The sequence below is a fragment of the Temnothorax curvispinosus genome, unplaced genomic scaffold (assembly GCF_003070985.1).
Source record: "Temnothorax curvispinosus isolate PA1 unplaced genomic scaffold, ASM307098v1 QBEX01015766.1, whole genome shotgun sequence".
Classification (NCBI taxonomy): Eukaryota; Metazoa; Arthropoda; class Insecta; order Hymenoptera; family Formicidae; genus Temnothorax; species Temnothorax curvispinosus.
The window spans coordinates 522,279-540,611 of NW_020225546.1; the positions used below are offsets into that span (position 1 = coordinate 522,279).

At 44.2% G+C, this 18,333-nt stretch overlaps 1 protein-coding gene across 4 annotated transcripts in view; it reads right to left on the reverse strand.

Annotated features, from left to right (window-relative positions):
* LOC112466007 (AF4/FMR2 family member 4) overlaps positions 1–18,333 on the reverse strand; it is a 191,006-nt gene that overhangs the window by 63,178 nt on the left and 109,495 nt on the right. For all 4 annotated transcript variants that reach the window (XM_025033846.1, XM_025033847.1, XM_025033849.1 and 1 more), the window contains exons 3-4: positions 11,807–12,352; positions 8,248–8,301 (exon numbers count right to left, since the gene is read on the reverse strand). In XM_025033846.1, coding sequence (XP_024889614.1) covers positions 8,248–8,301; positions 11,807–12,352 — 600 coding nt within the window. The remainder of the gene's footprint in view (positions 1–8,247; positions 8,302–11,806; positions 12,353–18,333) is intronic.

An 18,333-nucleotide genomic window follows, 5' to 3' on the forward strand; every position in this document is an offset into this window, starting at 1 on the left:
TTCTCTAGTTCTTAAAACCAGAAAAGATAAAAAAATCTAAGTTAAATCGAGATTAAAGTTATAATCTACGTTGATACAAATGGACAGTAGTAGAATTAAGATCGCCTTTTTGGCGCGTACGCGACTCCAACGAGACACTTGATTAGAAAAGCAAATTACTTACATACAAACGAAATTTATAAACTGCAACGAATCAAAAGTATATTATATTCGCTTTCAACTGTGCACGTGTATTGATTATTTTGTGGGATTTTCTTTTCGATATTCCGAAAATATTAAATTGCAGAACTGCGGCCGGCATTGTAACGCATAATTATTCGGCGCCAGCTATGCACCTGTACACACACATATGTGTGTACACATATACAGACGCGCGCGCGCGCACGCGCGAGCGTAAATGTACACACGTATACATTCCCTATGTAAGCCCTCTCGCTATTATTACGTACAAAACCGATACTCAATTATCGACAGGCGATGGTCGCGCGCAGAGTATCGCGCAGAAAGTGAGTAATCGCCAACTCCCCGGAGTGCAATTTAATTTCGACTGCAGATCCATTGGTCCGTGAAACTTGTTACTCCGATGGAAACGCAACGCACGACACCGACGTGCCGATAAAAGTCGACGGTTTCGCAGGAAACGGATGGAAAAGACAGGGAAACTTGAACGACATTGGCGTGTTGCTGATGCTATGAGAGTGCACTCAGATAAGAGATTTTGCTTAAAGAAAACTGTTTTTTTTTTCCTGACTTCAAACCTATTAAGATATCCAAACGCGGAAAAGCGCTAAAAATATTATAAATCTAATATTAATTAATGTGTGATGCATCTCCTATCATAAAAATATATTTATTTTCTACTGTAATCAATCTGTAAAATAATCTTTCCGATTTATTATTTTTATATACTTCATTAAAATACGAAACTTGAATATACCCTCGGGCAAGTTAGAAGACCGATAATACATTTGAGTTCGATAAAACTGCTTCTTTATCGAATTAATCATTCTTGCTATTCCTGCCGAAGCGCGTGCGGTTGCATCGTCGGTGCATACCTAAAGACGAGCCTGACGGAAGAGACTCGCATGCCAATCCAAAGAGGGAAGGAGAAAAGAGAGAGGAAAGAAATTCCCAAGGGTTTAGTCATCTCTCGTCTCTCTCTCTCGCTCTCTCGCGGGCGTGTTTCGTACGGATGATTTACACGGGCCAATAATTTATATCCGCGCGACGCACGAAGGACGACATCGAGTTATGCAAATTGCACGCGCTACGAATGAGGAATTTATCGGCGGCACGATATCGAGCGAATAAACGTCGAATTTGCGAATGAATAATGGACGCGGCCATCGTGACAAAAAAATAAAGCGAGAGAAATCGCTTCCGGATTAAAAGGAGAATCGAGAATGTACCCGTGATAGAGACCTCCGTCTCTTACAAAAATTTTACGATTTGCCTCAACTCTGTATATAAAGCTTGTATAAATCTAACATTTCTATATTACACGCAATAAAATTCTTTTGAAATTATAATGTGTGTTTATTTCCTTCAATTCAATTTTCTTTTAATCATTAAATTGGAACGTCTTCATGACCCACTAACTGGATGAAAGCTCTCCGGAGTACTTCACGGAGACTTTGAAGCCAGCCGACGATACGACAATTATGCCGGACACGCGAGAGGAAGCCGGCGGGCAACAAGCCCGCGGGAAAAACGAGAAAGAAACTCGACCGCGGCGAGAAATTTGCAAGTCGCACCCGCTCGTTACGCTAAAGGGCGATTTTAATGCACCTCTTACCAGTCTGATAAGTTACGCGGCGCAGTGTCTATCCCTCCTAGCGTATTAAGGGATTACCACGTAACTCCCAGCTTTCGCAACGGAACTTTCGCTCTGCCTACGCAGCAATTTCTTGTCGTGGATGTACAGAAAAAAAGTTGCTCTTATCCCCGAGACAGCATTTGAATACTATCAAAGATCTTGCTGAAGCGAAAAAATGTGCATAAATTCACGCGAATAATATTATTATAGGTATAAAAGAACCAGCCCGACTGTATAAGGCTTATTTCTATCTACTTGTCGAAGATCACCGCCGAGAAGGAAAGAAGAACTCTCGAGTTAAATTTTATTAAACTATATAGACTCTCCTTTTTCAAATCAACCGAAAAATGCGGTAGAAATATATTTCGTCGATTCTTTTGATGAAGTGAAATTCGCCAAAGGTCGTCTCTAACTTTTTAGATTAAATGATCGTAACCGCTCTAGACAAGTTAATTTCGTTCGCTCAACCTTACTGCCAACCCTAAATCTTTCGGCCCACTTCGGCGAGGGGGAACAACTACACGGGCGGAAATTACAAGCGGCGAGCGGGACGCGATTTCCTCGCGATTGTTGAAAACTACAACGGCAGCTGGCGCGAGGGACGACAAAACAACCTGGAGTCCCGGTAATTTGGCAATTCATCCGCGACGACAAAAACTTCTCGCAATCCGACACTCGGGGGTAACTACCGGCGCGGCGTACCTTACGTACGGCGAAGGTAATGCCGGTAATTATGCCAGACACGCGAGAAGGAGCGAGAACCCGTTACCGCGCGGCCAGGCCGATGGCACTGCACTTGCGATGGAATTGCACTTGCCGTCTTCCAGCCTTCTCCCTTTCGCCTCCCCGCGCCCGCGTTTTCGCGAGGAACCCTCCTCACTAAGGCTCCTCTCGCGCTGTCTAAACCAGCTATAACAATCTCTATACCTCTATCCGATGGGCACGGAAGCGAAACTCGCGTTCCGCAATTTTTTACGGTACCGTGTTGGAAGCGCAATTCTATCCCGTATCTATGTAGTAATCATGCAGCAAAGCTGTAATTATTTAACGTTGCTTTTTTACTCGTGTTTCGAAATAGAAGGAAACTCAGACGATTTATCTAAAATGTATCGGAAACTTTAAAGATAAATCTCAGGAAGTAGAGATATGTGAGTTTTGCTCATGTCTCTTTCGCTCATATCGTCTCTTTTATCTTGTTTTTGTATTAAAAAAAAGGACAAAATTTTGTATAATATAGATGTATCTACATAGTAAAAAGTTATCTATTCATCTACTTTTATGGCAGTAATAGCTTGAGAACATAAAAAAGAAAACTTCGTAATTCTATCGAAACCAGTTGCCCGCATCAAATGCGTAGCTTCGATAAAAGTCTTAAATTAACTGAATCGACGTCGAATTGACCTCATTAACAACGCCCGACCTAAATCCTCGGCGTGCACGTTTAAGCGGCACCGATTAAGGATACGGCACGTCATTGTTTTACACACCTCGTTCCCGCGAGCCTCTCTCCGTCTCGTGAATATAATTTATCGCACAAATGTCGTCGATCGACGTGCGCGCAACGCACATATTCCACGATTGACGTTTCCACATTCTCGATAACTGGCTCAAACGCGCCGATGGTTAAGCTCTTATCGATCCGACGCTTAGGTCGAGTAACACGATGACAGTTGGGCGGGAAAAACTGTTCAGCCGTATGTTACAATCGCACGAGTGTCGTAAAGTCCCTTAAAAAATGCATCCCAACCCTCGTTCCGTACGAACAACTCTATCACGCGAAAGCCCGATTATTAATTCAATGTCACTGGATAGGTAACTGTTATGCCCATATAGGTCACGGCTTTTCGCACCGTCCGAAGTGCGATAAATCGCTGTATTAGGTCCACCAAGATTTCGCTGTTGCGCTGCAGCCTCGCGGTAGATAAACATCTATCAAGTAATAATTAATAGCCAAACGCTTTCGAGAGAGCCTTGGAGGAAATTGGCGTGCAGCCAAAAGCGGAAGTTCGTTTTCATATAAGATTCAACAAATTCGACCGAAAATCGAATTTCTTCCACAAATTCATTAAATCGACGAACTGACACTCGCAAATCGATTCTTTTGAAACTTGTATACTCAGTTCAAAAAGTGACCGCAAAAACAGGCCAAAAATAGCCTAATTCACCCTTGTCTTTTTTCACCCTTGAATTTAGACTTTTACTTGGTACTAAATGATAGTCTATAATGAGTCATGAATCCTCAGAAAGTTTCAGATTGAGCCGGCTTTGAAAAAAGAGAAGCGAGGGGACTCACTCTAATCAAGCACCCCAAAAGTGAGAGGCGAGGGGACTCACTCTAATCACATTTATACTAACATATATTCGCGTATACCTGTAAATAATCACATAACAGCGAACAAATACGTTTTTTGAACCTATATTACTATGTAAGTTTCCATTTCAACGTTTTAAAACAGCGAATACGCAACCAACTTTGACCCTCCATATCTTGAAAATAAAAAGCCAGCTCAATCTGAAACTTTCTGAGGATTCATGACTCATTATAGACTATCATTTAGTATCAAGTAGAAGTATAAATTCAAGGGTGAAAAAAGAGGCTATTTTTGCGGTTACTCTTTCGTTAACGTGAGATTTCCCAAAATTCGGATTTACAACTCTCATGTCAACAATAATCCTTTCACGTGTCCGATGTAAATAAACGTTACTATTAAAAGTGCTAGACGTAAAAGCGATACGAGTGACTCCATGCCGGAAACAAAAGCATCCCGAAGTAAATAGAAGGTGGTCATGGAAGAATGTGATATTCAGAGCTAGCCAACCAGAGCGATCGTCGTCGTCGTCGTCATTGTCGTCGTTGGAGTAGGCAAGCGCAATTAGCAGTCACATTTACGATGCCTACTGGCGCAACTCCCGTATTTTCCCACGGGCAGAGCCGTGAGAATAATTCATGGGCTTCTGCTCCTGCACCGAACCCGCGGCTGCCGCGGACGAGAGGGACGAGGGACGAAGAGGGCGAGCAAGGGAGACAAGGAGGAAGGGAGAGATTTCAGAGGCAGAACTGTACCGGCTACTCGGTACAGCCGGGCATCGTCATAAATTCATGCTGAAAGTGGAAAAATCCGTGGGGGAGGGGGAGGAGGCGGCGGTGCTTCTCTGTACGAGTCTGGCTCGTTAAACAAATGGGGATGTACAGCGGCTTCTCTTTTTAGCGGTTACTCCCTCTTTGAAAGAATTAATAATATTGCGTTTTCGACCGCCACCTTGGTCCGCTCTTTCGTGTCGTCTGTTTGCCTCTAATTTTTGTGATTCTCGAGTTCTTAATGCGAGATACCCGAGACAAACCATCGTTAGAGAAAGCTCTAAATTAACTAGAATTAATTAAAATCGTCAAAAGTTTATCTTCCTTTTCCCTGTTAAATGACTTTGTCCGGTGACTCGACTGACATTTCGTGAAGGAAAGCCCTAACCGGTTACACGCGAACGCCCACGTGGAACGCCCTACAGACGAAAGTATCAATCACGGGCGAACGAAGTGTCGGAGCGACGTCAATCTAGACGGGAGAGAGGGGGGGAAGGAATTGACACTGTCACAACGTTACGACTGCTGGGGTTCGATGTTATCGGATCCCGTAATCGCCATTAAACCATATCCATAAATTAGCATACGATCCCGTCGACCCCTAACTCGTTTGCCTGATCCTCTCTCTCGGTAGCGGTAGACTACTGAAATCCCGTTATATACTCGAATGTCGAATCCAGAGAACAACGCGTGCGGCGCGTCGGGAATTATCCCTCCTGCGCCGAGGATTCGTCGGCGATCAAAGGATTAGAATCCTGCGGGATGCGACTATTTTCAGCCTAATGCTGACGTCACGACGCATACATCGTGCCCGGGGAAAGCGGCACGACGCGGACGACAGGCCGCGGCGGCGTGAATCATCGCGTCGTCGGACACGCCGAGAGAGCGTGTCAGAGGACGACCCCCTCCCCCTCTTGCCCCTCGTTTCCGCACTCGTGGAAATTTCGCGTAGACCGCCGTGCCCTGGCGCCGCGCACGTGCACCGCGCGCGAATGGCGCCATAAATTCACGTGTCGTTTTGAAACGTTTACCCTTCCGCCGCCGCTGAATCGCATTTACGACCGTAATTACTTATCCCGGATAATTTAGTCGCCAGCTGTATTTATATTGATATCACATATACACACGCACACGTAGCTCCGTAATCCGCGGCTCTCTGCAATTTGCAATTTGCAATTTTCTAATATTGTTGCTACCCGTTGTACCGTGTTTCGAGGAAATTAACGCGACCGCCGCGCGTTTCCGCGTTTTTATAATTTAACGCTCCGCGGCTGAATCTAAACTGAAGGAGCAGTTCAAAACAAAAGACATATCACTCTATACGAAATAATGATCAATTTCACGATCCAAGCAAGAGCAAAAATGATAATTCAATTGTATGAAAGCAGCACCATCGGTGTTTATCTATCGTTAATTTGACGAAAGACTCGCACAAATTAATCCGAGAGAAAGAGAGAGTCGCTCATCTTTTATTTTTATCTCTTCGCTTCTTCCCGCTTCGAAGAAGCAATCCAAGTTCGCGTGTCTTGCCGCCGATGCTATCGCGAACGAGCACGTACAAGACGCTTTCCACGGTGCGGCAGAAGCGAGGAAGGTGCGCAGCATTCCCATTGTCGGAGAGCGCAGTCCGGAGGGGGGCTGGGGCTGGGGCACTCCGCGTAAAGACGCGTTCTTTACCACCGTAATTCCGTTTCTCACGGCGCGCAAACAGCCGTGGCTGCTTTTCGCGCGGCTGCAGTTTTTTGCCGTTGGCGTTTAGGAAAATATTTACGATCTCGCGTGAGGCGATTGTCATAATCGTATCGTTGGAGTGCGAATAACGGTTCTCTCTCGTCTGTTTACTCGCTACGCGATGAAAAGAATCTATTAAACAAAACGACGTTATCATCCCCTTCGTTGCTTCATCTCTCTCTGCCACTTACGGTTGATTAAAATAAATAAATAGCGACGGATTCGCGAGTTTTTACGAAAAAATAATTTACTAAATGTAAGCCGAAACTGTTTATATATAACACAATTCTTTGAGATTAATATTCAAAGGGGGTTGATACTGATTGCGTCGCGTGTCACAGAACATGTACAAAAATCATGCAATAAATATAATCATACGTATAGAACCGAGCAACTTTCTTCGTATGACAAGACTTCCTGGGAATGTCCACATGGGCTACGCTTTAATAAATTTTCTATTAACAAGCATCATTGAACGCACATAGGAGACAGTAAAGCGACTTGGATCGATACACGGATACAAAAGTTTCATCGAACCATTGAAATGTTTAGTCGCATTCTTCAGTCTGAAATTCCGAGTTATTCGGACTAATAATTAAGCGAACAACGGGCGGTACATTTAACCGTATCAACACTAATTAATAACCGAGCTAAAGAAACTCGGGTAGTCTCCGCAAACCGCGAGCGACGATAACGGTGCTTTCGTCGTAGTTTTCGCTCCGAGGAACTTCTGCACAGGAAGCGCGTCGGGAAAAAGTTCGCCAGTAAAAGCGGAAAGATCACCGGCAAGTAAGATAAATGCAATCTCTTTTCTTAATTTCTGGATTAACGAAGAGCAACTCGGAGGAGGGACTCGAGGCTTTTACTTAGAAATCGACAAAAGTCGAACGCGGGTTTCGCGAAAGAGACCACCGCGATTTTCCCTCCCGCGAGATGCTCCCCGAGAATTCTCGCTACGTCTTTCTTTGCTTAATCTCCGTAAAAAAGGGCGATAAAAGAGACTCGAGAGAAAGAGAGAAAAAGAAAAAACGAGATAAATTCGTTCGCGTTCGTAAGTATTAGAATCTGTCGTCGTTAACGAAAATTCGTCGCGCGCGTAACTGTCGTCCACGAGAATCGTGTATCGCAGGTTTCTCGTGAAGTTTCGATTAACGGGAAATCATGACCGCTTATCTCACGAAGGCGTGACATAATATCGCTGTCGAAGATCGGACGCGCCGGAGGTGAACGAAGAATGGTAAATCGATTCTATACGAGATAGCCTTGCGTATCGGTGAGAAGATTGACTTATTGATCGAGCATGAGTCTCTCTCGTCGAGCCGGGGAAGGAAACTCGACATTGGATACAGCCCGACGATCTTGCGTCTCGCAACATCTGATCTCGTGTTTGTCCGCGGAAAGGTGTTCAGGTGTTGGTCAATCAGTCTTCAGACCGAGCCGCTGATGTTCCGTGAGCATTACGTTTCGCAATATATATATATATTTTTTTTATCGGAAAATTGATTTATCTAATATTTCGTATTACGTACGTGGGAGACAAAGGAACTTTATCGTACGTTTTAGTTATAACTTCGTAATAATGATTTAAATATAATGATTTGACTTTTCATGGAGGACTTACCTTCAGGATGTTTTCTACGTCTGGAGTATCGATCAATGATCGCGAGTTAGACCCCTGGAAAAAAGAAGATTAAAAAGATATTAGTTACGATCATCTTCATCGGTATAAACATTGATATAAATATTAATTTAAAGAAAAATGACAAAGATATCTTTCTGGTAGAATAAAATAGTGAACAGTAAAAAGACTGTGAAGAAAAATTACGCTATTTGAATTTAGACTATTTTTCAACGCACAGTTAAACAGAATTCATTTTCTCGAGATTGAACTGATCTCTTCTCGTATGCGTGAGGACCAAAATTCCAAATGTCTCATCGCGGGACTGGTTTATACAGACGAATGCGCCCTCCTCGCGGAATTCCGCCGCGATTTATCACGAGCATCTCCTCGAGCGATCATTAATCAACATCGCCGAGAAGGGGAGGCATTGAAAAGAATGTGTAAGTAGAAGTGAGACGAACGGGAAAGACACGTCCTAAAGGGTGGTATCACGAATAACGGCGAGTAGTCATTCCCGGAAAGAAAACGCGGGAACAATAGAGAATGCGTGAGGATAGCTGAAGCGCCAGATGACGGGGGGAGGGAATAGAAGGGAAGGGTGACATGGATGCGAGGGAAGGGTTGAGAATGTCTACTAACTTTTAGCCGGAGGACACCGCGTCGTGGGGGACGGGGCGAAAAACGGAGGCAGGCGAGACTGGATAATCACGGAAAAGGAATGAGCGAAAAATGGGAAAGTCGGAGAGAGACGAGAAGCGAGAAAAGGTAGGCAGAGATATATTTGTATTATCACGCTTGCGAGACGCGATAAATAGAGAATATACAGTAATGTTTAAAATTATTACGGATTTAAAAGAACCTTATTCAAACCTGCTTACAAGTTATTCAATAGAATGTGTAATTTACTTTTGCGCTGCGTCAACAGTTATTCAAACTTTTTCCAACAAAAATACGCAAAACAAACTACTTTTTAAACATACATATATGTATTTATGAGAGAACAAAAAAAGATGGGAGTGAATCAAAATAAGAAGTGAAAAATAAAGAAATAGAGAGAAAGAGTGACGCAATAGAAACTCAAGATATATTGTTTTCATTAACGGCGATACTTAGGTTACGAATTTATCCCCGGTTGACAACCACTACGACCACATCCTTCTTTTCCCCTTTTACCTTTCCTTACGCGTAATTCCAAACTAATTTCGCGGATGAGGACGAATGGCCAACGACTCGGCAGCGAACGATCCGCCACCCATTGTCAAAGAGGGAAAAAATGCCAGAACAGTGGAGGGAGCGGCGAAGGGACAAACGGGAATCAATTTTCCGGACGAAGACGAAGAAGAGAGGAGAAACGGAATGCCCCCTCACCCCATCCCAATCGGTTCTAATTGTATAAGTACACCCGGGAAAAGCGAGGTACTCCAAAGATGGGCAACGTGTGATCGGAGAAAAGGGAGGGGGGTGAAGGAGACACGAAGAAGGAGACACGATCGATAGTCAATCTCAATGAAATTTGCACCTCGAGGAGCTAGACGTGATAGCACCCGCCGAAACTTCGACCCCCTTGCCCCTTTATCCTTCCCCTACGATCTGGACCATCCCCGCCCAGCTTTAGATTTCCATTGAAAAGCAATTCGTTCTCTGTCAACGAGAGCCTGTCGAGCCAACTGGTTTCGTTTGATACCCGCCGGATGATTCCGGGATAGAAATTCAAAGTCGGCGTGAAGGAGGGGAGAGAATGGGGATAATAATAACCTCTTTATTATGGCTCCTTTATGATTAATGCCATGGCTGCTTGATCTTTCTCCCGCGATTTGCGATCGAGGGGAGGGCACGTCGTGATTCGCTCGTTTAAACGCGGAAACGAATAGCGCTCGAGACGTCGAGGAGAGATCGATAATTGAAGACATTGATGTAGTATGTATAACATATTATATAACCGAACAATTGGGATATCGTTAATTTTTTTTTTAATACGCGTAGCTTTCATATGTTTAAAATTCTTATAATTATTATTTTTAATTAATTTTAATTAATATATAATTATTTTTATTTATTATAACAATTATTTATTGTACAATCACGGATTCTTCACGAACTGCTAACACACTTGACATGTATTGAATCGTTGGTTAATTAAAATTTAAAAATTTTGCAGAGAACGATACTGAAAAATCGAGATTCTCAATATTAACATCGCGTTATTATAACGGACTCTAAAGAGTAATTAGAAGTACATAGGAAAGATTATCGGCAAGCATAATGATTTCCAGCAACTTGTTAATTTCGACAGTGTCTCGTTTAGTAACGCGCGACAATAGCGTCGGCCGCCGCGGAAACTTCGCTCTTAATCTTCTTACGTGACAAATAATCGCAACTCTTGGCGAGACGTGCTATTAAAGTAGTTCGAGACTTTGTGAGTCTGGCATCGCTGCGACGTCACCGCCGCGACTGGCGCACTTATCGAGCAGAGACCGCTAATATCGTGTGAATTTGATAATGCGTTAAACAAAAAATCGATACATAAGATAAAACAATGCTTTAACTCGCGAGTTTTAATGTTGATAAAAAGTGCTATCTTCATTACAATAATCAATTACTCTTGAAAATAACGTATCCGCGAAAGCCTTCACAAATTCTTTATCACGTATACGTGACACGAGAAGCTGATATCAGAATAAAGAATTTAAAAATAGCACGAAAGATTCAAAACTGCCTACTCAGAGTAACATTCACGGCGCTTGTGTTCCTGCAGCGTCGAACGCATCAATTACAGAAATTGCTGGACGATTATTTATTTCTCAATACCACCGGAACGCTTTCAAGCTTCAAATTAATCTTCTCGCTCCTCGACGTGCATGCGAGATATTCCAGGAATTATGTACAAGCATTCTTCATTCACATGTTCGCGGGTCGGTACTCGCGATCATTTTTCATACTTGTCGGTCTAGAATTCACTCTTTCGTGGTGGAGTTAACCAAGACAGCGAAAGAATCGATAAAGAGAAAAATTTTAAATATGCTATCGTTTTATAATTGAAAAAATAATTGTAATTTACGTTTAAAAAATATGTAAAACAGTCTTTTTTTATTTCCTCACTATACATCTCTATCCGATCTTATAATCTTTTCATATCCTTACCTTATATATTTTATACCTTAATCTTTTAATCGTTTTCGCTTTTCGTTATTTCTAATCTTTTTATATTTGTGACAGATTCTCAGAACATAACTCCGGCCAATAACGGTAAAAATACGAAACCTTTTTTATCGTATTTTCCTGACGTTGACTGTTATATCAAAGCCTCTCGATCGCTATCGCCGTTCTTTCGTCCCCACGGTATCTATGTTACAGGAAACACGCGACTTCCGGGACACCCCACGTTCAAACAATCCCCACTCGAAGCAAAACGATCAAACCTCCGTTACCTCCGAAAAGCTATTATCGTCCACTCTCGGGGAAACGGACGGCCATCGCGCATGCAAACCGTATCCAAAACTATTCGAGTCACCCGACCGACGATCGAAGGATAAAGAGGTGCAAAAGATCGATTACTCACGTTAACTTCGATGAGCTTCAGTCGGCCGGCGAATTGAGTGCGGCTCGCGAGGCTGCCGCCGCTGCCGCCGAGATTGCCGACACTTCCGCCGGAATTGCCGATCGGCAGCGTGCCGTTGTTCCCCACGGAGGAGGGCTGGGTCGGCGGCGGCGGGCCCTTAGCTGGAAGCAAACCGTGGTTGCGATGATCGTTGCTGCCGCCGCCGTGCTTGACTGGTTGGCCGGGGTAGCCACCCCGACCGTTGTAAGGCGGCTTGCCGTCAGCGGGTTTGACGAAACCGCCTCGTTTCTGATGGCTCGCGCTCGACGAGGAAGACGCGGCGCTCGTGCCCCGTAGCCCACCGGGCTTCTTGAACTCCTGTCCCGAGGACGGGGAACAGCTCCTGCCGGAGCTATCCGTGCCTGATTTGTGGGCGGAGGGCGTTGGCGAAGGCGCCGGACTCGGCGGGATGCCATCGATGCCGATCAAGCGCTTAGGCTGGTCGAGTAGATGCTTCACTAGCGAATAGTTGCCCAGCTTGGACTGGATTTGTGGATCAGGATTCACCTAAACAAATAAGAGTAGACAAATATTACTTGACGAGGTCTATATTACGTTCTACGTCGCAAATCAGTACTCGACTTCAACTCGAAAGTTTAGATTAAGATTATTTTGAAGTATACCATTACGTAATGATGATAACTATTGTCTATCACTTGACATTGAACGCTTCAAACTGAAGGATAAAATAATCAGCCCGTTACTTAAGAAAGATTAATGCGAGTATTAAAGAGCTAGAAAGCGCATTTTCGTGTAATCTAGATTTGTCAACTGAAAATTTGCTGTTAATAATTGCAAACGACGACACAGCTGCGCGTTGAGTATCTCGCTAGTATCTCAAGATAAAATACTAGCGAAATACCCGGCGATAAGATTCCTCAACGAGTTACCAATTAGCGTATTTTTAATTAGAAGACCACGGGCGGGAAGTTCTCAATTAACTTAACGAATTCCACATAAAGCTGCTAATTGCTGCTTAAGCTTTCACCGGGAGAAATTCATTTCGCCGCCCGGGAAATCGCGGTGACAAGTTACATCTCAGATGGTACGCGTCTAAATGGAACACGACGGTCGTCGAGGGGTAATGTAAGGGTGACGACGTACATAACGAATCAATCATGTCACGGTGGCGCTCACCGTAAGCAGCCTCGCTCCAGTCATTTATCAAACAAAGATCGGCGAGACGGGGCCCGGGGGGACGCAGCGAGATGCAACGATCGAAGCCGCAGTCGCCGATACCGTCGGCGAACACACATCGTTTATAACACATCGTGTACACGTATATACGCGACGTTATAAACGTACATATAAATATATACGTTGGTACGTATACGTGTACATTGCATATACATACATTCTCAGTCGCGCACTGATTGCACGGGCAATTAGCAAAAATTAATGCGCCGAGGCGGCAGGCGGCTGCCGAGTTTACGACACACCAGTGTTCGACTGGTAATTTAGCGTGTAGCGCTAATATGAATCGCGTTTGTTGTACGTGCGCAATAATACAACCGCTGCTGTTCTCGCCGTGTTCCGCGCTTGGCGCGCAACCGCGCGTTTCGTCTTTGTCCGTTAAGGACAATGAGATCGAATCGCGGTTTAATAAGGAGGTCGGCGAATGCCGGGGTTGGCGCGCAAAGAGGGAGAAACTTAACGTGATTAATGAGCGCCGCTATAAATCACGTCCGCTTGTTAGCGCCGGAAGACTTTTTCGCGCCGATCGTCCTTGTAATGAAGGCGCTCGGCGCGGCGGCTCTCGACGCGATGCGCTCGAGCAGGAATTTCGGAAAGGAGCAGCCCGACGCGCGTACTTACGCGAGAATAATGGCGTCGACGATGACAGGGGACAATGGGATCGTTGAAAGACCGATTGTTAACCACCAATCTTATAGCGGCGGCGAGCAGATTACTGTCGTTAAGTAAATATGAGTATATAATCATCAAAAACCAGACAATAAAGTAATTAAGATAAACAAAAAAGCGCGAATATCTAATATAAGAAATATTCTCCTTATACAATTTAAGTAATAAAAAATTCCTACAAAAATAGGTATCTCTTCAAGCATTCATCTTTTTTCCTGAATCACCCTACAGTAGTCTCCATCCCAAAGACGCGACAGAACATTGACCTGTCTCGCTAATTAAGCCCCGAGGTGCCACTTCTCCCACGAAGTTTGCGGTAGCGTAAAACGCAAGAGGGAAAAAGAGAGAGAGAGAAAAAAAGATGTAGCGTAAGTGACCAGGTCAGGGACTTTTCATCCGCCCTGACCTCGCTCAATCTCGTCTCCGCCTCCAGCCAGCCAGTCAACCACCCCCGCCAACCTCCGCCGTCGTCGAGTGGTGCTCCACGTGTGCCACCCAGCAGCGGCGTACTCCGTGCGTATATGTACTAAACAACACGTACGACTCGTAAAACGCGCACGCGGGGCGGCGCGGCGTCCCGGTATCGGCGACAACGTCGTAAAACGCCCGTAATTATAGCGCGCCGTATAACGTAAACGCCATATTGCGAAAGATGATGCCGGCCGGCGATGAAAATGCTCACAACCGCGTGCGCGCTCGGGGAAATCGATAAACCCTCTGCTCTGCTTGCCGACGAGAGACCACTAAGCTCAAGCACGTGGAGTAAATGACTCTTACTGGGGGATGAAATTCCACAAGAATCTTCTTTACAATAGATTAACAGATTATATAACCGATGGGAATTAATGGGAAAATTGAAATTGGGAATTACGACGCAATGACGAGCTTTCGTAGCGAAAACCTTATTTAGGAATTCGAAAATATCGGCCTGTCTGAAGTTTCTCAGAGAATTTCCCAACACCGCGCTTATTTCAACGATTTTTTTTTTTACAAACGTTTCGTATGTATTCATGGATACATAAATCCATCCATGAATGTTTTAAACAAAGAAATATAAAATCAGAAACGGCCAAGAAGATGGCTGTTGCGCGAGGTAATCGGTTCTCTCCTCACGTACAAACGTTGGTACGAGCGATCTCTCTCTCTCCCTCTCTCTCCCGGCCGGCCTGCATTCTCTGTATCGCGAGTGCCAGGCAAATATCGACGTCACGGTACCTGCACGCGAAAATACCCGGCCGTCACACGCGCGGTCGTGCGGTATTTATGAGTCTGTGCAAACTCGCGACTCGACGCGAATGTATGAAAGCGATTCTCGCGCGAGCGTCGCGGGCTCCGATCGAGAGCGGATGTCCGATCGAGCTTTGATCCACTTAACTGACACATCGCGCCCCATCGAACGCACATTCGTTGCGTGCGACATGTTCCAGCGCGCGAAAATTGCGCTTCGCGGCCGCCGTTTCATCGCAACGTTATATGAAAGGTTTTCTCTCTTTTTTTTTCTATCTCTTTGTACGTTTGTGTTCCACCTACGCGTTTCGATTTAGCGAAAAAAATAATAATATCCAAAACCTTGATTAATAAATGATTAATAACGCAATAAAATTATTAGCTAGATTATTAATTGCAATCTCACAATCTCGTAAAATTTAGCTAAATATTTTTTTTATAGAATTACACATACGTATGTAAAATATGAAAATCGACTACGTTTACGATTTATTGATAGCTACAATCGAAATGCATGAGTATCATTTGAATACGATTTAGACACAAAGCAGCCGACTATGTCTGCAAGTACCGCTAAAGATCCATTGCAACACAATATGCTTTGTTGCGCCATGAATGAGCGTAGTTCCTCGCAGAGGGAAGCTCGAAAAAAAAACCTGGACACGTTCGCATTCGAGTTAAGCTTCTTATTCCCGAAGAAATTCGACAAAGCCTCAGCTATTCGCCAGCGCCGCATAATCATGGAAGGTATTACACAGAATTGTCATCAAACAAAAAATACTTGATGCAGGAAGCTTTTACATGCGAATACTCAAGGATGCTTGGTAGTTTAAAAAACACCTTTTTTTATTTAACTTAGCCAACTTTATCTCTATTTCATTTTGTATTCATTATTCTATTTACTTTATAATTCGTTAATTATTTTAATTTTAAATGCTCCAGATGCTCCTGTGTAATTATTAATATCAACATTTCTAATTAGAAAAGATTCTTTTTGATACAGTCGGATATTTAAAAAGCTCAAAAAGATAAAGCAAAAACAAATACCGAAGATTAAAAACAATTTAATTGAAAAAAAGACCGTAAAACATTTTGAAGACTCGTTCCGTTCTTCTGAACGTTCGTGTTTGTCTTTGATATCATGCGGCAGGAATTCGGCATCGCGAGGGGAAGCAAAAACACGGTCGGGGTTGCGACTTGCGGAGGGAATGAAGAAGGATTTAAACGACCTTTCTCGCTTCTCCTATTCCTACTTTCCCTCTTTCACGGCACGCACACATCCGCATAAGTATAATGGCCAGTATACGAAAAAAGGGGGAGAGAGAAAAAGGGAGGAAGGCCAAAGCGAGGGTCAGCGAACCGTTCGCGGAGGGTGGAATGTCATTTTCTGCGGTTTTTAATGGAAGAGATCGCCGTACCGCACAGTGGTTGTAGTCTGCGCCGGCGAAAAATATTAAATACAAAACGACCCGGGGTCGAAGGAAAAACGAGAATTTACCGGATGACGCGTTGGTGACGAATTAAAAGATTACGGATTAAAGAGTTAGATAAATAATTGTATTAGTGAATCTTTGGATTATAGATAGATAAATTAAATAAATAAATTACCAAATATGATAATTAAATATGATTAATAGTCAACTGTGGAGAAATAATCTTAGAATCAATAACAGTCATGTATCTATCTTTACGCGTCATTTGTCACCCGAAAATTGTCTGACCGTCTTTCGTGAGGCCATTACGGAGGCAATTCACTTTCCCGACGAGTAATTCGTCCGTAACGGCGGTGCGGACGCGAGGCGTGTAAATTCGCCTTGAGCGACGAAAAAGCAGCAATAATTCGACAACGAGGCAGGTGGATGTCTCGTTTGAGATTACGTGAGCCGCGGCACGTACGCGCCTTTCTTCCCCTCCTCTCGGCCTTTCTCTCTCCAGCTCGCCGAGAGAAATATATATATGTATATATACATGTATATTCTCGCTCGACGGCGACGGAGACGGCGACGGCACTTGCCAACCCGTTCGCTGACCCACCAATGCGCGACTGCCGAAGCTCCACCGCGCGCGCCGTCGTCGGTCGTCGGTTCATATACGAGTATATCTGACAGCTGCTCTGCGGCGGAGGACCGAAATCTCAATCTCGCCGTCAGTGAGAGCGGTCGTTAACGCATTAGTATGAACGCTGCGCGCACAGATTGAAGATTATGCGCTCGCTTCTTTATGCGCCCGGTAATACGCCTCGCCGTTCCGCTCGCTTTTAATGCGACTTTCCGCGGAACCGCGTACGAAGCGTAACTCACGCATATGTCTAGAAGATTGTCGACGATAATAAAAAATATTCGAGAGATATAAAATATTTCCCGTATCTCTAAACTTGTACGTTTGGATCTCGATGCTCATCGCGCGCAAATGCAATTACTTATGCAAATGACTTATCGTCTCGATTAAATTTGATCGAGTTTACCCCGCGAAATGCAGCAACATTTAGGCGCATTTAAAATTTTATTCGTCATCATAAAATCATCGTCACCGATAATTGAGAGACTATTTCAATCGCGCGATCGATATATGTAATTATATACGATCGAGCAAACTAGCGTGTGAAAAATTTATGCTAAGTTATTTATTTAATTCTGGAGAGAAGAAGGCAACATGGAAGAGTATCGGAGCACATCAACTTCTTTAAATTATGATAATATCATTAAGAAGTTAAATTGTGTTTATAAGAGAATTCTCTCTCTTTATCGGCAACTAGCTTCGAAAATCTCTCGGCAAAGAAGAATTCTGTATCTACCACGATGCTATATTTTACGGAGTTTAACGGTAGAATTTATTAACATAAACAGTCGTAATTGGCCGATAGCGTCGCGAACGCGAAGAAACGCGAAGTCTGATGAAAATGGACTCGGTGCAAATTAGCGGGCCGTGCGCGAATTAACGTAAACATGAAACAAATTAATAAAAGCCACCTTGGGCCGTCTCGCGCTCGCGGAGTAAGGTATTAAAATCGCCCCCTCGCGCGTTCCGTTGTTTCGAGCCCGTTCCCTCAAACCCTGTCCTCTCGCGCCGTATTCGCGAGAACGTACAAGCGGCGAGAAAAGGGTGAGGAAAAAAGGTAAAAAAAAAAAAAAAGATTAGTGGATGGAAGTCGACAGACTGGGGGCGGGACAAAAAATCAAGAGGTAATGAAGAGGACGGCGGGCAGAGAGGGGTGTGCAAAAAAAGAAGAGCTTTTGCACGTAAAGGGCTGCCGTCTGCGCGGCGGTGCTCTTTCTCCTTCCCCTTTCCACCCCTCTGCGAGCTCTTTTCCATTCTAAAATGATACGTGCCTGGCATCGCTTTCCCGCGTTTTGCCCGTCGTCGTCGTCGTCGTCGCCGTCTCGCTCCATGCATGTGAA